Source organism: Herpailurus yagouaroundi, unplaced genomic scaffold, assembly GCF_014898765.1.
Source record: "Herpailurus yagouaroundi ecotype Mexico unplaced genomic scaffold, PumYag 184, whole genome shotgun sequence".
NCBI classification, from domain to species: domain Eukaryota; kingdom Metazoa; phylum Chordata; class Mammalia; order Carnivora; family Felidae; genus Herpailurus; species Herpailurus yagouaroundi.
In genome coordinates this window covers 19,444,792-19,467,021 of record NW_024412415.1, presented here as the reverse complement: position 1 = coordinate 19,467,021, position 22,230 = coordinate 19,444,792, and the positions used below count along the sequence as shown (strand labels likewise).

Genomic DNA, 22,230 nt, shown 5'->3' with positions numbered 1-22,230 from the left:
ATCTTTCTGTTTACTTATGGTGTATTATTTTCTTGAATGTTTTGTAATTTTTAATTGGGAGTTTGGTTGTGAAGTATCTTTTAAAATGCTTTCTTTTTTAAAAAATAGTTTTATTAAAGTGTACCAGAAATGCAGTGTATTTATATGTCTATGTATATGTATTGAAAATGTACAATTGTATATGTTTTAACATAATGTGTTCATTCATGAGACAATCACTACAGTCAAAATAATGCATGTCTACCATCCTCAGAAGTTTCTTCATTCTTCTTTGCAAACTCTTTAATCCCTGTCCCTTTCTCCTGTCCATAGGCAACCACTGACCTGCTTTCTGTTGTCCTGGATTAATCTGAATTTTCTAGAATTTTATAGAAATGGAGTCATACCGTATTTATTCTTTTTAGCTACTATTTTCACTCAATATAATTATTTTCAGTTTCATCTGTGTTGTGCTGATTAAGAGTTCATGCCTTTTTATTGCTGAATAGTATTCTATTGTGTGGCTATCCCATAATTTGTTTATCCATTCATCCCATAGTGGACATTTCAGTTGTTTCCAGTTTTTAGCTATTACAAATAGAATCCTACTTGGTCGAAGTCTTTGTATAAATACTTGCTTTTTTTTTTTTCTTCTTGGGTGAGACCTAGGGATGAATTGACTGGGTCATGTAGTAAGCACATTTCACTTTGTAGAACAAAAAAAACTATCAAACTATTTTCCATTGTACATTTCTAACAGCAGTGTATGTGTTCGGTTCTTCTACATTCTTAATACTTGGCCTGATGTTTTTAAAGTTTTGAGATTGTCTAATAAGTGTGTAGTGTTTTTGAAAGGCTTCCCACTGGTACCTTTGACCTGAGGACACTTTTTTACATGGGTTTCTGCACGTGGGGATTCTGGCATTATATGTATGTCATGATATTTTTTATTAAACCTGTTTTGTGGTTCAGGTTTGGCATGTTTTTCTTGGGAGTTTTGGAAATCAGCTTCCTTATCTTTCTGAGTAATGTTGGAGTTATTTTAGATTCCATTTCATTGAGCAAGGAAGGGCTCTCGCCCTTAAGTGGGGATTAACACTTAAACATCTAGCCAACAGATCCATGTACAGACTCAGCTCTCATTTCAGGTTTCTCTTAGACTTGTAATGCCTGGAATTTCCTAGACTTATTTAAAAGCATGACTATTAAGCAACAATTAAAACACACAAACACATGTACACATACACACACACACACACACACACACACACACAGAAAGAGAGAGAGAGAACATTCTTTCTCTGTGTTTGAAGCAGAAGTCCAAGTTCAGATTACAGTGTTATTGAAATCAGAACTCTTTGGTTAGCTTAGTAATGTGATTAATATGTGTGGTTCTGGTAGTCTGAATTGCAAAGTTCCAGATATTTCGCATAGAAATCTTAGTTTCATGGTGCCTGGGGCCTGTGGTAAGAATAGTACAGGCCACTTGTGTACTGACCTAAGAAGTGAACCATCAGGAAGTAGGTATTGAATTCCAAACAGCTGAACTATAAGTAAATTTTTGAAAGGAACCAGTTTATGGGTCAAGCACTGCCTACATTGAATTTGTGTTCATAGTGTAGTGCATACCCCTGTTTATATGTGTGTGAGCCTATGTGTAATTAAACATTACAAAGAATATGTACCATAAATTTTAATAACTTATATTGGCACTTGTCCTGTTTATGCTTCAGTACCAGAAGTCCTGCAGGACAGAAGGTTTTTCATTTTGTTAACTTTCTTAAGCCAAATGTGGGAAGTAAGTTTGGCATCTTTTTCCCTCTCTTATCTTTGACATTTTTAATAAGACTACTTAGATACTATGAAGTCATAAGAGGAAACATACTAATCTACTCTAAAGATTTATAGCATGATTAATCACCAAATTATTTGTGATTTCAGAAAAGAATGCCTATTTGGGGGAAACATTTAACTCAGTGTGGCACAAACAGTAATGCACATATCCCTAGGTAATATTTGAGATCATTTTGGGGGATATACAGGCAAGCTTTTTTTGGTAATTGCTTATTCATCTTAACCCTTGTAACTTGTACATGAAGGTAGTAATTTCATGAAAATGCTTATTGAGAAGGATATCAAATACAAAAATAAGTGAACTAAAAACAGAACATGAATATGACAGAAATCAGGACAATCATGCATGAATCTTTGAAGACTAGAAAAGACCGTTTTTATAGGAAAGATTTACTTCTTAATTACAAAGTTCAGATATTTGTTACTTAGGTGAAGTGATGACGTTTTGGGGGAAAAAGTATGCAAAGCTGTCTTTGTATTATAGTGTGTAGCCAGCTCTATTCTTCTTAAGAGGCCTAGCTGGGCTTTGGAGCAAGTCAGGATCACCCGTAGTCAGAGCTGTGTGTGGAGTGGGTAGATTATTCCTATCCTTCTCTTTGTCTGCATTAATAGTTACTAACTGAAGGGCACCTGGGTGGCTCAGCTGGTTAGAAGGCTGACGCTTGATCTTGGCTCTCAGGTCTTAATTTCACGGTTGTGAGTTTGAGCCCTGCACTGGGTTCCTTGCTGGGTATGGATCCTACTTTAAAAAAATAAATAAATAAAGTCACAAATTGGGATAAAAGCCATTTCTCTTTGATGGATTAATACTGAGCATGGTAATTTCAATGCCTAATGAGTGCCTTCTCCTCTAATTGACAGGGAAGCACCCTTTTCCCCATCTCTGGGAGAATACATCCCAGAGTTTAGATCATGGTGAGTCCACTTTGTGACATGATCAGTCTTCCCAAATTTTTGAACGATGACTGTGTCCACTTCCCTTCTCTGTTTGTTAAAGATTCTGTCAGCATGAGGTGCTCCCTGCAGGCAGTGGCGCTCTGGGGGAAGAAGGCCCCTCTGCACAGCATCACTGCCATCATGATCACTGATGACCAGCAAACCATTGTGACTGGAAGTCAAGAAGGTCAGCTCTGTCTCTGGAATCTCTCACCTGAACTAAAGGTTAGTGAAAGTGATTAACATTGAAACAGAAAGCACTCCCAATATAAACACAATTTGATTCTTCCTGCAATGACAGTGGATGTTTCGCATGATTGTTAAGTAGGTGATTACTGAAGTAATAAATTGGTTTTACTTCTGAATTTGGAGAAAATGAAGTACTATATGATGGATCAAGATCCTATTTGAAAATTTTATTATGAATATTGCTAATCTTAGCTACCAGCTAAGTGTTATCACCCTTGAAGCTGTGCTGAGTGTTACCATTTTACATCCTGAATTATATGTTTAAGTAACTGAACTACAGACATATAAGTATAATTCTAAAAATTATGGCTCGTTAATCTAAACAAAGGGCACCCTTGAAAACCGCTATTAACTAAATGAGTAATATCTTAATTATCTGGGTGTTTCTGTCAGTTTGGCCTTCTTGCTATTCTTTTAGTCTCTGCTTGCATGTGATTTTTAAAGATCACATCAAAAAGCTCTAAATCCACTTTACTATTGTCGTCTTCCTATCTCAGAACCTGACCTCACCTAGGTTTTGGCCCATTGATTGGCAATTAATTGTCCCTGTCCCAAGTCATAAACATTTAACATATTGGAATAGATATTTGCTTAGTGCTAGCAGCCTCTAGACCCAATTTGAACATTTAAACTAATGATGTACTTAAAGTATACTGCCCTCATTAAGAAGCCTTTTAAAGATCAAAGACTATTTTTAGCCTTTAAAGTTTGTCACTTTAAAACCTAAATTAACAATTAATTGTAATTCTATTTTATAGTGTAATTAATTAACATCTCCCATCACAGAAGAGTTACACTGCAGGACTGCCAAGAACTGCATAGCAGAGCAGCTCAGCTCAGTGTTTATGAACATCCCAGAAAGAAGGAACTGGTCTTATTGCAACAGTTGAGCTTTGAAAAGAGTGGCCCACCACATGTATTATCTCTTAGAGTTTAAACTCACACTTCTAAATGGCTTCAAATGTCTTGCTACTGTTTTTAATATTTCAGTATAGTGGTTTCTGGCTGGAGTAGTTGTGTTATATAATAGGTAGGATGCAATAAGCTTAAGAAATTTGGAATCCTAGCATTTCTATCTTTTTACGTACGTTCCTTGTATTTATTCAGCATTTATTCAACATGCATTTATTGACTACATATAAGTTAGGCAGTACGCTGTGTACCTCGGTTCAAACACGAACGAGAAGACTTGGTGCTGGCCATCAAAGGGGCTGCAGTGCAGTAAAGGATGGATATTGGCTAATGCTGTGCATTTATGTGATAATACAAGGTACTCTGAGTACCTTGAGGGCTGAGGGATTTAGATTTTAAAAAATTAACTAGCAAGAACTAATACCATGTGCTAATTAAAAGCAGTGGCAAAATTAAGGGATTTTGAGATGATTTATGCAAGAAGATGACATAATATTATATTATTATATTTGTGATTTAGACTATCATTTGGTATTAATGTCAAGGGCATACTGACGGCAGAGGGAGAAGAGATAAAGGACAGTGACTATGGTAGGAGCCTCTACGTTAATTTAGCAAGAAAGTTTTTGAGTATGAACAAAGTCAGTGACAGAGGGGAAGAAAAGGAGATGAAAACTGGGAAGATACTAAGAAGAAAGAATGGGAGGAACTGAGCAAATGATTGGAGTGTGGGTAAATGTGCAGGAACAGTCAAGTCAAGTTACCTTATATTTGGGGTTTGAGTGGTGGGTGGGACTGGTGGTGTGATGGTATCCTGTATTTGTATAAGGAATAGAGATGATTAGAGAATAGGAACAGGAAGGGAAAGGAGGTGATTTAAGTTCTGGACATCTTGGAGCATCCAAGTATTCATTAGGGGTTTAGAAACACATGTCAGTTTTTCCCTGTTCATGGGTGGTGGGACTGTAGGGTACCGGGAAGCTAGAGAATAAGTAGCTCCCTGTCCTGGGCTTCTCAACACATGCATCTCAAACTCAGGGTCCGACTCCCAAAGACCTCTTCGTGGGGTCTCCCAGTGAGGAGCTTCTCCAAGGTTTCATGCTAAGAACTACTTCACTTGTGTTGTCTGGTATTTTTAACACTTTTAAGCATAGAGAAAGGTGAGTTGAACATCCTTCCAGATATATTCCCTGAGTGTTGCTGTGTTCTATTTTTCTTCCTATTTAATACTCAGAAGGAAACACAACAATGACAAACTGAAGAGTAGCAATATTGTGTATAGGAAGAGAATGGAGAGATTGATCAGGTTCTAGTTCTGACATTTACCAACTTTGATGTCAAACAAATGACATATTCATTGAGCCTTGATTTCTTCATCTGTGAAATGGGGGATGAGACCCTGTTCATAGTTGCACTAGTGCCTGGATATGGTGGATGCTCAGCAAGTTGTGTGTTCCCATTTGTGCTATTGGAAGCTCTTGGCATTGGGCGGGGTTGGCAACGCTTCATACAGGTAGAGCCCATGAATGGAAGTAAAGGTGCCATGGATTTCATCATGACAATGAGCAGGTATGATGGTGGATTTTTGTTGTTGTTGTTATTCCTCACAGCAGTTCCAGAATATGATAAAATGAAGAGATTATACTGAAGAGTCAGAGCTTATTCAACTACATGTGGGGAGTTAGTAGCAGAATGAGGACTCCATATGCAAAGCAATGGAATTCCTTTATGCTGTTTTATTCATAGTGGATTTTCTCTAGGAGAGGGAATGTCCTTGATTTGCCCTGATTCATTGCTTAATTTGGCCTGTAATATATGGAAAGGTGTTAAATGCCTGGGGGTATGTGTTCTCAAATGTGATGATGGGGAAAGACAGTATGTTATTTTCTGAGATGGGACCTTCTGGATTTCCCAGGAAAAAGGTGGAATAAGAACTTGGGTTTTAAATGGTTCTAACCAACCACAAAACTTCTTTGTAGTACTGGAAATTTAATCTAACATCTTTTAGAGAAGTATTGCTGATTATGATAGAAATAAAATGAAGGCAGAGAACAATTGTGTTTTGAAATAACTTGTACTCATTGATATGATTTGGTTATCATCTATGGATATGTTTACATAGTTCAGAAAAAGCATAATGAATATGAATTAATTTGGAAATAGATTATTACCCATAGGATAAGTTTTATTACAAATTTTCTAGTCATTCAAATTAAATTTTTAGTCCCTACTGACAACCTCTTCTCCATTTGAAGGGATCTTGCATGTTTCCTGTTTTGTAATTTGATTTTCACAATCTTGTTTTATAAAAACAAAGAGCACTGGACATCTTTCACACATGAGATAATGGAAGAATTAACCTTCAATGCCATATTTTTAAACTCATGTTTAAAAATTGGTGTTTTTAAATAAGAGCTTAGTTAAAATCTGACTTTTAATGTGGAAAAATTAGTTTTTATTACTTTTTATTTCTGAGGCAAGAAGCCACATAAGGTTACAGTAAGGTTATAATGATTACAAAAAGGGTAATGTTTTCTTTGTATTATTTTGTTTCGTTTTTTTTTTTAATTTTTTTTTTCAACGTTTATTTATTTTTGGGACAGAGAGAGACAGAGCATGAACGGGGGAGGGGCAGAGAGAGAGGGAGACACAGAATCGGAAACAGGCTCCAGGCTTTGAGCCATCAGCCCAGAGCCCGACGCGGGGCTCGAACTCACGGAGCGCGAGATCGTGACCTGGCTGAAGTCGGACGCTTAACCGACTGCGCCACCCAGGCACCCCTTCTTTGTATTATTTTGTAAACTCATTTCTGCATTCTGAAATTTGCACGTTAACATGCTGCTATCATTTGAGGCACATTTTGTGCATAATAAACATCAACACTGACTTACTTGTATTCAAAACCTAGATGTTGTAAAACAGGTCTGGTGATTGTTTAGTTGTCAAGATGGATATAAAACCGAAAACAAAAACCAAAAAAATGTGTACAACACGATTCCTGTATCTGGGTATTTTTTTAGGGGTGCCTGGGTGGCTCAGTTGGTTGAGTGCCAACTTAGGCTCAGGTCATGATCTCACAGTTCGTGGGTTTAGGCCCCGGATGGGTCTCTGTGCTGACAGCTCAGAGCCTGGAGCCTGCCTCGGATTCTGTGTCTCCCTCTCTCACTGCGCCAACCCCAATTGTGCTCTCTCTCTCTCTCTCTCTTTCTCTCTCTTTCTCAAAAATAAATAAACATTAAAAAAATAGATTTTTTTTTTATTCTGTGGATTTTCATGTGGCATAAATCAGTTTTCCTAAAACGTATGTAGAGCAAAAACATAATATAACAGGATTTTCTAATCAGAATTATGAATAGTCACATAAAATGATGTTTATATTCTTAAGAAGTTTACAACTGTTTAAAAGCTTACCCTGATCATTTTCAGATTTCAGCTAAAGAACTTCTGTTTGGTCATTCGGCTTCTGTAACATGTTTGGCAAAAGCGAGAGACTTCTCTAAACAGCCCTATGTCGTTAGTGCTGCTGAAAATGGGTATGTAAGATGTGTGCAACTTTGTAACCATCTGTATTCTCTCTACCTTTTTAAAACCAATTAATGGGGTACAGAATTCAGGAGTTGAAGGAAATCTTAGTGATTATCATGTTCCTTTTACATATAGGAAAATTTTGATCTTGAATGGTAATTTGTGTCATGATCCCAAGGAATGTGATCAGTACTATGTTTCCCAATTTAATACTCTTTTTTTTTCTGGATTAAGATCAGAATAAACACCCCAACTTGTGTATCAGGCCTTGTGGCAGCCTCCCTGTGTAAAAGATACTGGCAAATGCCACCTGTTACAGAATCTGAAAACGGAAAAGTCTGGGTGCTTGTCTTTTTTCAAGTTGTAACTCACTTTGAGCTCTTAAGCAAACTATCCAAGCCTTCATAGTTTTGTACAACAACTCAATAGTTATACTCCTTATGTAATACACTCGTCTGATATCATTATAGAATAAACAGAAGAGAGGACTCAGTGGTAAGTGGGATGATGGGAAAAAGGGGAAATAGACTGTGATTTGGGTGCAGTTTCATGGAAGCAAGCTTTATTCCAATGAAATAGAACTAAGCTGTAAGAGAAAAGCCTCACTGATGGAAGATCTACTGGGCTCAGCTGATGAGTTATTTGCCAAAGTAAACCCAGGAATGCAGAATCGATTCAGCATGCATTTGTGAATCAGGGATTGGATTACAGGTTGAAACAAGAGAAACCCCTCCTTTTTGTTTTTAATCTGAGAAGAAATTACATGGCTCTGAATTCTGAGAATGAAAAGAATAATGAGTGTCCACCTTGTAGAAACTTAATAGTTTAACAAAATGCTACTGAAACAGATATCAAAGCTGTTCTCATAGCTTATAGCAAAGACGTAATTGTTAAACCTAGAGAGATTGAATTTTGGATGAGGCTAAAGTGAAATGCACTGGTACGTTCTTTTTTTAACAATTGCTAGTAGCTTTCATATGCTAGGACTCCCATTCCCATTCTAGAGAATTTGGGAGATGGCAATTTTTTATTTTTCTGAGTCTACTTGGAGAATTGAGAAAATTAATAGCTAAATGAGAAATAGCTCTGGAAAGTAATTGAGTTCCAGCTTGAGGTTTTTGCCCATAGTAGTCTAGCTCCAAAAAAGAAACTAAGGTTAACGGGCATATTCTTGATGATAGATGAATTTAGCTGTATGACCCTGCAAATATGATTATTAAAGAGCCAAAGAGTCTGGTTTGGTCTTTCTTTTCCAAGATGATTTGAATTTTCTAGAATTCTGTTCCTTCAAGATGCAAAACTTAGCCTGCATCTGTGAGATACTTTTTAGGCAGTATCTATATTTCAGCTATTGCATACTTAGCAAATCTTGGTTTAATCTGCTGGAAGTTATTAGTGTCCTAGGCTTGGTCCATTATGTCCCAAACAATGACTTTAGCTTTGAGTAGACTTGGGAATGACTGTGGACTTAGAATTTCTGCTTCCAAGTTGATCAAAGAGGCACAAAATTGCTTTGACTCAGTATTTCATTTTTCCCCCAAAGTATGATGTCATCAATAGGCATAAATCCTAAGATTCAGGAATCCCAATGAATCCCAGGATACATGAAAGGAAATAGATACCTGGAGGCCTGATGTTGAAACAGACAATGCCAGAGAATGCCAGAGAAAAATAAAATCCTGAAAGGAGTTAGTGGGAAAAAGCAGATTTATAAAGGAATGTAATTAAGCTGACTTCTCAACAGTAAAATGGAAACTAGACAGCAGTGAAATATCTTCAAAAAGCTGAGAGAAAATATCTGCCAACTTAGAATTGTATCTCTAGCGAAAATGTCTTTTAAAAAAATAAGGTCACAATAGGTATTTAAGACAAATGTTAAGCATTTATTAAGTATTTAAGTAATTAGTACTTAAGTATCTAAGTATTAATAAGTATTAATATAATGCTAACTATTTAAGTAAGTATTTAAGACAAATACTAAGAATGTTCACTGCCCATAGACCCTCTATAAGCACCAGAATTGTAAATGACATTCTTCAGTAAGAAACACAATGATTTCATACAGAAGAGCTGAGATGGAAGAAGGAATATTGAACAAAACCAGCAACGTTTTAGAAAATGCAAATAAATATAGATTAGAAGACAATAATGTTTATATATACCTCCCACCCCCCAACGCCATATATACACACAATCTATAAATATGTCAATTCTAGTCAACGATCACATAGGATAGTGTAGTGATCAGATCCCACATGTTCTTGTTCTAGAGGTGGGTAAAGATGTTGAATAACTTTAGGCTTTAAGCTAGATGTACAAAAAAAAAAACAAAAAACAAACTAGATGTACATATTTCCAGGGTAGCTGCTAAAAGAACAGATAGAAGAAATCAAAATAAAAGAAATAGAATACAGAACTTCCAATTTGGAAAAGAAAAATAATGTTATTTAATCCAAAGGACACAAAATAAATGGGGCAAATAGAAAGCACAGAATAATGTAATTGAGATAAATCTGACTAAAACCATAATCTCAATTGAGACCGAGCCCTCTAGTTAAATCACATAGATGGTCATACAATTTAAAAGACAAAAACAGCATAAGGACATAGAAAGGTTAAAAGTAAATGGATGGAAAAAAGATTTACCAGATGAATAATGACCAAAATGTTGATATTTGCTATGTAAATATTTTACGTTAATAAATACATGTAGTTAATAAAACCTTAAGGCAAAAAAAGCCTTGGCATTGATAAAGGGGGTTATTACTTATTAAAAAAAAAACTTTTAATCACAAGCGAGAAGTAAGAAAGTTGGGCAAGTACCCAGTCTTAGAGTCTTCCAGGGCAGTGCTTCTCCAACCTGAGCTTGCAGTAGGACCACTTACAGAGCTGGTTTAAATAACAGGCTTCTGGCCCCACTTCCAGAGATATGGGTTCAGTAGGTCCAGGCTAAGGTTCAAGAACTTGCATTTCTAAGACGTTTCCTGGACAATGCTGATGCTGCTTGTTCAGAGAACACATCTGGTATAGTGAGTACTGAACATGGGGGCAGTGAGAGAAAGTGTGATGTCAAGAATGACTTGGGAAACTCATTGGTGATGATACCATTCGCTGAGAATAGAAAACAAAGGCAGGCGGGTGTTCTGCTTCATTGTGAATATGAAGAGTGTGAAGTCTTGCAAGTCATTTAGGTAGAGACATCTAATAGCCAGTTGTGTATGGAAATGTAGAGCTCAGTGAATTGGTCTGGGATTCCAACATCATATGGGTGCTACCTGAAGTGATGGGAGTAGATAATTCACCCAGAGAGAGTGTGAAATGTGAGATGGTAAGAAAGCCTAAGACAAAACTAAGGGAAACCAGCATTCCAGACGCAGAATGGAACCTGAGAATGCCAATGAAACCCTAAAAGTATAATGGAAGATAAAAGAGAGTTTGAAGAACATAAGGGACTTGGATTCAAGATGGCAAACCATGTTTATCTCCTCTCCCTCTAGATGTTTTATTAAAATTATATTCATAACAACTTTATAGGCAAATAAATATAAGAATAAGCATGGACCAAAGAAAATAGTCTACTTCTGAAAGTAGAAAAGTTGATATAAGAGTGGTGACTGATCTGCTTATCCACTGGATGAATTTTTATTGAGCTGCTGAGGTAGAGATACAGATTGAGTAAAAAGGGGTGGGGGCTTTTCTTAAGGAAATCAGTGGGAATTTAACAATTTTCTAATTTTATATGTTGCAGATACTTTCCTCTGTGTTCCTCTTTTAACTGAAATTAAAAAAATCAAAAATTTAAAAATTTTGGCAATTGTTAAACAATTTTTTTGAGTTAAGCTTCCTTTTTTTTTAATTTTTTTTAACGTTTTATTTATTTTTGAGACAGAGAAAGACACAGCATGAACGGGGGAGGGGCAGAGAGAGAGGGAGACACAGAATCGGAAGCAGGCTCCAGGCTCTGAGCCATCAGCCCAGAGCCCGACGCGGGGCTCGAACTCGCGGACCGCGAGATCGTGACCTGAGCTGAAGTCGGACGCTTAACCGACTGAGCCACCCAGGCGCCCCAAGTTAACCTTCCTTTTTAATTGAAGATGATTTAATCTATGTAGAAACTTTGGTAACAGTATTTCAAAAGGAAAAGAAGAATGCTCATTTTAACAGTTAATTTTCCTGTGTTCTTATTAAATATGTAACTTGTACTGTTCCAGCTAAAATGTCAATGCTGTTTTTGAAACACAACACATTTGCTTTCTTTTCTTAAAAAGAGCTGCTAAGCATAAGAGTCAATTTTTGCTTTGTGGTATTTTTGTACATATATTTTCTTACTTTAAGATATAAAATAAGATAATAAGCAAACAAATAGGGAAAACATTAGAATCCAAGAGAAACATTGGTATCACAGAGAGAGCTTTTACTGATACAGGCTCCAACCTTGGAAAATGGGATTTTATTAGCATGGCTTGATGTCTGGGTCCTAGCCCCAGTATTTTTAAAAAGTTCCCTGATAACTCTCATGTATAGCCAGTTGAGAACCACTGGTTTAGAGATAGCCTTATCTAGAAACAGATTAATGACCAGGAGCTTTGCAAAACCTACATGTGGGGACTCCAACACAGAGCCATGGAATTAGAATCTCTATGTATAATTTTTGAAATATGCACAGGCGATGTACAGCTAGAGTTGAGAACCATGTTAATAAACTCCAATTCCTTATGAAGCTAAACTTTTATATTAATAGTGACTTAAAGTTCTATTTATTTTTATCTTTGACACTTTTTTTTTTTACCTTTGAGATATATTATTTCAATTTCTACCTTTTTTCCTAGTTTTATTTCACACACACACACACACACACACACGTGTGCACATTTTCCCTTTGTTTTATTGAGTTACATGAGTTTTCATATTGCCTCAAATCCTTTTTGGAATACGTTTGGATATAAACAGAGAGAAAAAACTATGAATATTTTGTTTTTATATCTAGAACATGATTTCTCAGCCTCAGTACTAAGGATATTTTGGAGCACCGGGAGAATTCTTTGTTGTGGGGCCCTCCTGTGCATTGCTGGATATTTAGCAGCATTCCTGGCCTTTCCCCACTAGATGCCAGTAGTGTGTTCCTGGTTGTGACAACCAAAAATCTCTTATTGTCGGATATCCTTTGGGAGACAAAATCGCCCCAGGTAGAGAACCACTGATTTAAAGATTGATTTCCAGTGTTTGGCCAGAAAAACAAAAAGGCTGGCAAACACCAAATGCATCTAGCATTTACTATGATTAATTCGTATCTTTTGCTTCTTAATAGCAGCTTCTCCCTTAGAGCTAATAAAGCTATCCTTAATTTTTTCATGGAAAGTTTTGCTTATGTGTTGGAAGTGTGAAAACTGAAGAATATTACCAAACAACTCCCAAACAGCCATTCTGGTTTTTGTGAACTGAAATCACATAGATTTAAATTGCCCTGTACTTGGATGCATTTTATCACTGTGTTTCCTAATGGTATGTACGTCTTTGTAACATATATGCAACCAAGTCAGAGTTTTGTAAACAATTAGAATTTTCTAAACATGCAGCAGCAAGTGTGATTTCAGCATTTCAGGATAAGCAAAGAAATAAACCATTATCAATTATAGACCAAATATAGCCTCTTGGTGGCACTGTTTATTTTTATAAAAATGATACCTCGGCTCCAGAAGATGCAGCCCTTGATGCGTTATGCTTTTCAGAATATGTAGTTTAAATTCAGTGAAATAAACCATTTTCAAGAGGATGCAGTTTCCATGGAAAGATTGTTGTACTGTCACTCTAACAGACTGTGATAGCTGTATCCACACAATTTGTTTTAGGTCAGGTTGGTGCTAAGGTAAGGTCTGTAGACTGGCGGCAGGGTGTAATTACCCAAACAAAAAGACACAGATACAGTATGTCATCCCTGCTAATGACCACAACATTTTCTTGCTCAGTAATCTGTAACAAAAAGCCACATAAACGATCAGGTTGCATTTAAGTGCAGCACTACAGAAAAACTTGGTGGCACAAAAATTATTTCAGCCAATTGACTGGAAATGACAGAGAATAATACCAAGTTATCTCTGCTAGGGAGATGTGTGTTTGGAATGTCACGAACGGACAGCGTGTGGAGAAGGCCACGCTTCCTTACAGGCACACTGCAATCTGTGTAAGTACATTCAGTCCCTTCAGAACATTTCTGGATTCTACAATTCCTTTAGAGCATTTTCTAGGCACATATTTAAAGAAATGTCTTTGGGGGGGATATTCTTTTCTTTAATTTTTCTTTTGTTCCTGAAATAGAACACTGTCAGTTATCATCTGTTATTTTGGCATTTTCCCCCCAAAGTTAACTATTCAAGAATTGTTTTCCTGATTCTTCCTTTACTTTTGTGTCTTTCTAACATAGGTACATTTGAAAGACAGTTTGTTTTACTTAGTTACACTCCAAACACACACACACACACACACACACACACACACACACACACACACACACACACAGATACACACGTAGAAAGATTTGGTTTTAATGACAAATTATTTTATAAAGCAAAAAAGGTTTTCTTGTCTTTAATTTTAACTATTTTTAGGTGGATAGGTTCTTAATTTCTGAATTTCTTATTTAGGAAAAGAGAGCAAAAGGTATAGCCATACCTTTATTTCCCAGTATTTAAAAGAGATTTTACCTTTTGGTAGATGGACTCCCAGCATACAGGTAAGGCAGTTGCATTATACCAATGGTGCTGACAGTGTTTTTTAATGTTTTACTCATTGCTTTTAGCATTGAGGACTTGCACTGCAATATTCACAAACTCCTTTCTGGTGCCAAAATCTTAATAGTGAGAGAGTCTGTCTGGAGTAGAATGTGTTACTCAATCTTTGATAAAAGCTGTTCTCAAAACTTACTTGGCACTAGAATTCCTCACACACTCTTCCTACACGTTTATTTCTTATTAACATGAAGCAATGTTGCCAGAATTTCGTTGCTGTCTATTTCTACATAGCGTTCTAGAAATAAAACAATTGTGAACTTTCTATGATTGGAATAAGATTCACTCTTCCTAAAAAGATCCCCCTTTCTCAGGAAAAATACTGAAATACAAAGGAGACTCAAGCCCCAAATCAATACTTTAGCAATGTGGAATCATTGAACTAAAAGAAATTTAACTTGCTATTCATTCAAGTAAATAGCTTCATTGAATAGATGATAAAACTAAAATCAGAGGAGTCTTCACCATGGCCCAAATTCTGTTAATTGCTAGTGATAATTAAACTCTTGCTTTGAATTCCATTTCCATAGTATTACCACTGCTCCTTCCGGATGACAGGGGAAGGCTGGCTTTTGTGTTGTGGAGAATATCAAGATGTTCTTATCATCGATGCTAAAAGTTTGGCTGTTATTCACACTTTTATATCATCTCAGTCTCCTGATTGGATCAACTGCCTGTGCATTGTACACTCCATGAGAATTCAAGGTAATAGTTGGGTCTTATAGAACACTAAGAGAATGCATATAAAAAGATCACTTTTGAACTATGTGTTGAGCTACTGGGCAAGAGCTCAGAATACTTCTTTATGTTTACCTGTTGGTGGGGATAGTTCTCTAAGCCAAATCAAAAAACTGAGAACACCCAAGCCAATGGTTCAAGTCGTTAGAAAGTCAGCAAGAGGTCAAGATGAAATGAAAAGAGGAGACCGTGTTTCCATGACCCAGTTCATCGGTACATTTCAGGAGTGACAAGCAGACATTTGTGGTGGATTAGCAAGACGCTTGGAACTTTTGCTTTGCTGTGTCTTCTGGATGTAGTAAAGAAGATAATTCGATTTCCGTAATGAGGGAAGGTTGGCTCCTTACTTATTTCTGAAATAAGAAGATGTAATGTTGACAACATAATCATTTGCAATGTGGCTCTGCTTTTAGTGGCTCTCTATTTAGTGGCTCTCTATTGCATGGGGGTCATTTTGACATTTTGAAACAAACTTAAAATGTGATCTAAAATGTTTATTTTTTATCAGAAAAATAACCCTAAAGTTGAATATGTTCCACCTACATAACCCTACATAATCCTTAAATGACTGTGAAATGATCTCTACAGCAACCACTTATAACAGTGGTCAACTTTTATGTGACCTTTATTGTTTTTACAGAAGATTCTCTCTTGGTGGTATCAGTAGCTGGTGAGCTCAAAGTATGGGATCTCTCTTCATCTATCAACAGCATTCAGGTTGGTTTGTGAAACTCTATTCTTTATTCTCCAATTTCAAGCATATTTATTGTTTTTTTTTAATTAATTATAAAGGTGTTACCTGCTCATTGTTAAGAGTTCAAATAATGTAGAAGTATATAAATTTTACCTCTGTGTACTCCCCCATCACTCCTCTAATTGATAACAATTAGACTGTCTCCTTCCAACCTGTTCTCAGGGCATATACAAATGTTTTTATGGGCACGTACGTGTACACACACACACACACACACACACACACACAGTGATTACATTTTAATAAAAATAAAGTCCATCATAGAAGAATATGTTTCTGACCCTTACAGCAGAAAGACCCCCTTTCTTCTGAGTGTATGTGGCAGGAGATTACTGTGAACAGCTGGGGTCACATGCACTGGGAGTCGAGTATATTCACCTGTTCCTGCATCAGGCTACAATTTGAGGTGGTGGACAAAAAAACAGTCATATTCTATATGCTGATGATAAAATTGTTTCAGCTGCCCCATGCTCTGAGCTCTCCTTTGGAATTTCTTGGAAATTCCTAGAGGAAGCCTAGGAATTGTGTTGCCATAATGAGCCCAAGAAACACACACCAGCATCATCAGAAACTTACTGTGAATATGGTATTCTAGATGTTCTGTGTTGGCCATGCTTTTGTTTTTTCAAAGCACTTACTCATTTTTCTTTTTTAGCAGTTAAGGTACTGCAGTTGTTGTTTTTTAATATGTTACTTTTTTTTTTGTTTTGACTTTCCACCACATCTGAAAATGAGAAACTTATTCCTATCTTTACATTCTCAGCATCCAGCACAGTGCCCCACAGAATGTTTGTAGGAACGATTATATATGAGGAATCCTTTAAGCCAAGTGGGTTTCCTGTTCATGGTTTCTCTTGTGAAGTGATTTCTTAGTTCAGGGAACTCAAAAGGAAACGGGTAGTTGTTTTTTGTTTTTTTGTTTTTTATAAAAATGGTCTGATCTACTTCAGGTGTACAGCAGAGCAAGTCATGTATAAATTACCTAGAACCGGCACTAAAGTGTTCTCATTCCTTCTGAAGGAAAAACAAGATGTCTACGAGAAGGAATCCAAATTTCTCGACTCCCTGAACTGCCGGGCAATACGATTTTGCACATATACGGAGAGACTTTTATTGGTGGTATTTTCTAAATGTTGGAAGGTATTATAAAAATGACACGATAAATTGAATTAGTTGTCTTTTATGACCCATTTCTATCAATTTTCCTCTCCCTGCACTCAGCTGTTTTGCTTCTCAGGATATTATATATATAAAGTAGATCCCAATTTTATTAGCAACAGACCATGACAATAATGAGCATTTATCTCTGGATTACTTTAAAAATTTGATGCCTGAACTTTAAAATTAAAAAGCAAACTAAACCCTTTCATCTACATACATTGATTTTATTTATAGGCTTTGTTCCTTTTCTGCATAGTTGCTATATTCATTTTTAGAGAATCTACTTTCTTATGAGTATATTCACTGATCTCTCCATCAAGAAAGAAGAGCTAAGTTATTATCATTTGATAGCATCCCTTTTTCTTTAATGTTTCATATAACTGGCCCAGCTAACAAAACTACAGTATCTTACTTATATGTTGATACTATATTTTTGAACAAAAATATAAAATATGTAGTGTATCAAAAGGTTTCTGCTGTGTAAACTTTTTGTGTAACAAATTTTTAAAAGTTGAAGCTGGACTACCATATAGAAGGAATAAAATAACATATAAATTTTGGGATTTTTGGCTTCTGTGCTTAATGGGCACATTCTGGAATGGTATAAAGTTTATTCATTAAACCTACCTTAGGATAAATGAAAAAGATAAGTACTAGTAAAAAATTATCTTGGCGCATGAGTACAGTGTGTCCTGTTATTAATATTTAATATATTGTTGCATTAACACTGCCATCTAAATAGTCTTGATAAGCATAATTTATCTTTCATCTCATTGACAGATTAGATTAGAAGCTTTTGTTAATGTACATCATTAATTTTGTATTTTAGGTTTATGACTATTGTGATTTTTCCCTTCTGCGGACCGAAGTTAGCAGAAGTGGGCAGTTTTTTGCTGGGGGAGAGGTGCTTGCTGCTCACAGAATCATCATCTGGACAGAAGATGGTCACAGTTTTATCTATCAGCTGCTGAACAGGTGGGCTCAGATGGGAGCGGCATACAAAACATTCAGGTAGAAAATGAACTTTGGGAGGTTTATTATGGAAAAATCCCTGCATGCTGCCCATGATCAAAAACCAGAACAAAACAACTTTGGCACTAGAAGATTTACCCTGGGCTTGGGAGGCTTCAGCCTTTGTATGAAACAGCAGGGGATGAAGGAATGAGATTAACCATGTATAACTTGTACAGCTGGTGCTGGGTTTTCAAAAAGTCACTTGTAATTATTAACCCAACAATTTCTAACTAGAGTTTAGAAACTTGAATGGTACCATCCGGCTTTTGAAAGTGGGAGGAGGAAAAAAATGAATAAAGAACCTCAAAGTTCTCAACTCTGCTTTTTATTTTTCACCATGCAGTGGGCTTTCAAAAAGCATATACCCTGCTGATGGAAGAGTGCTTAAAGAGACCATTTATCCTCATTTACTGTGCTCTACTTCTGTGCAGGAAAATAAGGTAATGCAAGGAGAGAGTGACTGCCTCAAAGCTGCTTCACTCTGCGTCTTAGATAAGTGTTGCTTTGTCTGTAACAGAGAATCAGACTTGAAAAAATTGAATGGAAGAATCGCATGAAGTTGTCAACGAGAAAATCAAATCTAATTGTTAATGGGTACTGAAGAGAAAACTTTGCCTTCGAAAAATATATATTTTAAAGCTGGAGTAACTAAATGATATATATTTGTTATAGAAAAATTATGAAAGTTAAAATTAAAAGTTAAAAGTGGAGGAACTAAAATTCATAATTTTGCCACCATAATATTCACAAGGAATATATTTTATGTATTTACTTATTTTAATGGGAAAATTTTCAAATATTTAAAAAGTTTCAAGAATAGTACAATGATCACTCACCTACCCTCCATCATCTACCTCCACTCATCTACCAATTGTCAACATTTTGCCATATTCATTCTCTCTCACTCCCTCGCCCCCACCCCCCACCTTGCCACACACACACATTGTTCACTGACCCTTTGGAGAAATGATTTGATATGAAGTTATTAACATTTTGATGTGTCTACTCCAGTTTTTAAATTTTATCAAATGGTTTATATCCTGCTTTTTTAATCTCAATATTATCATTTTCGCATATGTTTAGCTATTCTTCTGAATAAATTTTCTTGGTAAAACAAGTATAATTGTGAGTCCTGGCAGACTTGAGGATATAATTGTGTGTTTTTACTTGACTGAATTTTATCTTTACACTCTATGAAGTCTGATCATTTAAAGTTGTTTTATTTTAGTAGTGCTAACCAAAATGAGGTTTGTTCTTGCTGTTATGATTGTTATCCTGTGGACTTAGTCATCAGTTAATTATCCAAGGAGGTATTTCATGGAGAATAAGGACTTTGGATTACTGACGTGTCAACCAAGGAAACGTTATTTTTTTACGGACTGATGGTTTGCTTAATTTCACAGTTTAGCCACTGGAGAACCTATAGTTCTGTAATTGTACCTTTAACATATCTATAGGATTTTGTTGCAAAAACTTGATTAAAAAACTGCAAGCCCAAAATTAGAACTCTAAGTGCCACTGGGGCACAGGCAAACTTCAGAATTGTGGCATCAAACACTATTTCTAAAGTCATCTGTGAGTGGCTTCACTGTTGATTATAAGAGCAGTAGTGTGGCTTACTTAGAAAAAGCATTTTTAGTTATTTTGTAAAGGACCTGCCTGCCCATTCTTTCCTTTAGCACCAGAATGCACTTTTTATAAAGCAGTTTTCCCCAAAAGCTAAAATGTAGGTAGTATCCTTTAAGATCTTCTAGTCGACTGCACATATTGGTGCTGAAGAAAAACACAGCAATTGCAAATTAACTTAAAAAAAAATACTAACCTTAGGGGAAGCCACCTTATTTTGTTCCTCAAAATATGAAGACATAGATCTATGGATCATCTATCAATAATTTTTAAATATTCTTTTTTTTAAGTTTATTTTTGAGAGAGAGAAAGAGGACACATGCTATTGAGGGAAGGGGAGAGGGAGAGAGAAAATCTGAAGCAGGCTCCAAGCTGTCCGCACAGAGCCTGACGCAGGGCTCAAACTCACGAACCACGAGATCATGACCTGAGCTGGAGGTGTCTGTTTAACCGACTGAGCCACCCAGATGCCCCGCAACAATTCTTGTTTAGACAACGACAGTTAATACTAGGAAGCCAGTGAAATATGAATAGAATACTTGGAAACTTAAAGAAGCTAGTCTACCCACCCTCACACTCTTGCTTGCCCTTTGTCCAGCCAGAAGTTAAAGTCTGACATTGTTTTCCTTATTCAAAACATCGCCAATATTCACTAACTATAAGATTTCTTAATCTCTCCTGAAGTTAGAAGGTAACATTTTGATGGGGTGGGAGATAAGTTTGATAAGTACAAGGAGCTTAGAAAAGGGTATTCTATAAATATGTAGTATTAAGTAGACTCTTCTTTTGGAATGGCACCAATAGACATAAATCTCAGTGTGTAACAGTAACATGTTCCCACAGTTACCATTTGTGATGTTCAGAATATATCTGCTGATGGAGTTGTAGTAGCAAAATGAGACTCGCCCTTCCTTTCAGCAGCTTCGTGAGAGTCTCCCAAGGTTCTAATGACAGCTGATGATCACTGAGGCCTGTGGCAGGGGTCCTGGTTGTTGAGATAAGGTACTGGCTTTCAGAGTCTTAGCTGTGGAGTAACTCTGCAGTGCTGAGTTAAGGGGTAGTTGAGGCAGAGATAGCCTGAAGATTGCATGTAAGGAATTTGGGTGCATGAACTAAGAGTAATAACGATGATGCTGATGGGTAATTTTTTTTTTTAGTCCTTGTTATTATCAAATATACACACTCCTCCATTTACATGCATTCCCACCATGGCCTCACTTTACAAATCATGTTCAGAAAGGTTAATTCCTAGGATTTGAACATGGGCAGTTTGGCCCAAGTCTGGCAGTTGGACTTTGGAGCAAGTTTCTCAGTTGTTCCGAAAAGTGGATAATAAGAATGGTTCATAGGTACTGAGTATGTGCCAAATGCAAGGCACCATTCTAAGCACCTCACCTTTATCAATTCATTAATCCTGACAGCAATCCTATAGAGTAGGTGTTTTTACTGGCCTTCTTTCACATTTAGGGAAAATGAGACACAGAGAGATTAAGTAAATTGTCTAAATCAAGTAATTGGTGCTTTTAATAGAGTTAGTATGTGCTAAAACCAGGAGTTGAACCCAGGCAGTTAACTCAAGAGAATTTTCTGGGTTTTTTGGTTGTTTTTGTTTTTGTTTTTTTAATGCTTAATTTATTTTGAGAGAGAGAAAGAGAGAGGGAGCAGGAGGGGGGCAGGGAGAGAGGGAGAGGGAGGATCCCAAACACCAAACAGGCTCCATGCTGTCAGCACAGAGCCTGATGTGGGGTTCAGTCCCATGAACTGTGAGATCAGGACCTGAACCACAATCAAGAGTCAGATGCTTAACGAATTGAGCTACACAGGTGCCCCGAGAATTCGCTCTTAAGGGCTATTTTATTACCTCCTGTAGGGCAGGTGTTCCTTGTGATACACCCTGGGTACTGTGGTGACAAATCAGAGTTCATATGGTAAGGGGCTCTGAGGGGAGTGTCCAAGTGAATAGCAGAATCAGAGAGGGATACTGCAAAGGATGAGGGCAGAGGTGACAAGGTGTGGGTGTGAGCAAGTGATGAATGGCAGTGGCATAGTAGGTACAGAGGGAGAACAGCAGCACCGGAGCATATGCTGTTGGGGGAAGTGAGGCATGCTGCCTGCCACCAACCACAGGAACCGAGTAACGGCTCAGCTTCTCTGTATCAAAATCATGAGGGAGTGGAACTAGTCAGTTCTAAGGTTCTTCAAGGTCAAGAGAGTTTGAGAAGCTAGTTTGCTGGTTTACCCAAATTGTATTGACACAGTTTCTAACACCTACAAAAGTGATGGATTGAGAAGTATAAGACTTGAAAGTGCCTTCTAAATCTGTAGAAGCAACTTCCTAGGAGCTGTTTCTCCTCTGCAGTGCTCTCATGTTGGAGGGCTACCTTGGTTGTATGATCTTGGATTCCTTTCTTACTCTCTTCCTGTATTAGTTTTATTTTCTCCATAACAGGAATAATGGCAGTGTTTACTTACTCTGTAGCTTTGTTGTGAGGAATAAATATAGCAATGCTTTGGCCTTTAATACTCCTCAGATACATTACAGAATTTTTCCAATAATACATCAAAGTCCTGACCTTCAAACATATTTTCTAATGAGGAACTATCTATCACTTTCTTAGACTTCTTTACTTCTAGCACCAGCAGTTGGCTTTCTTTCCAGGGTGACTTTTCTTTGTATATCAAAAGAAGTTTTTGTTT

General features: G+C 36.7%; 1 protein-coding gene across 4 annotated transcripts in view; it reads left to right on the top strand.

Moving 5' to 3' along the window:
- The first annotated feature begins 2,808 nt into the window (after window positions 1–2,808).
- Window positions 2,809–22,230, top strand: part of WDR72 (WD repeat domain 72) — a 206,744-nt gene continuing 187,322 nt past the window's right edge. For 3 of the 4 annotated variants that reach the window (XM_040492729.1, XM_040492727.1, XM_040492728.1), the window contains exons 1-8: window positions 2,809–2,994; window positions 7,357–7,463; window positions 13,558–13,636; window positions 14,771–14,945; window positions 15,619–15,695; window positions 16,753–16,872; window positions 17,723–17,904; window positions 18,251–18,347. In XM_040492729.1, coding sequence (XP_040348663.1) covers window positions 2,842–2,994; window positions 7,357–7,463; window positions 13,558–13,636; window positions 14,771–14,945; window positions 15,619–15,695; window positions 16,753–16,872; window positions 17,723–17,904; window positions 18,251–18,347 — 990 coding nt within the window. In that variant the 5' untranslated portion in view covers window positions 2,809–2,841. The remainder of the gene's footprint in view (window positions 2,995–7,356; window positions 7,464–13,557; window positions 13,637–14,770; window positions 14,946–15,618; window positions 15,696–16,752; window positions 16,873–17,722; window positions 17,905–18,250; window positions 18,348–22,230) is intronic. The other variant, XM_040492730.1, reaches the window with a different exon arrangement.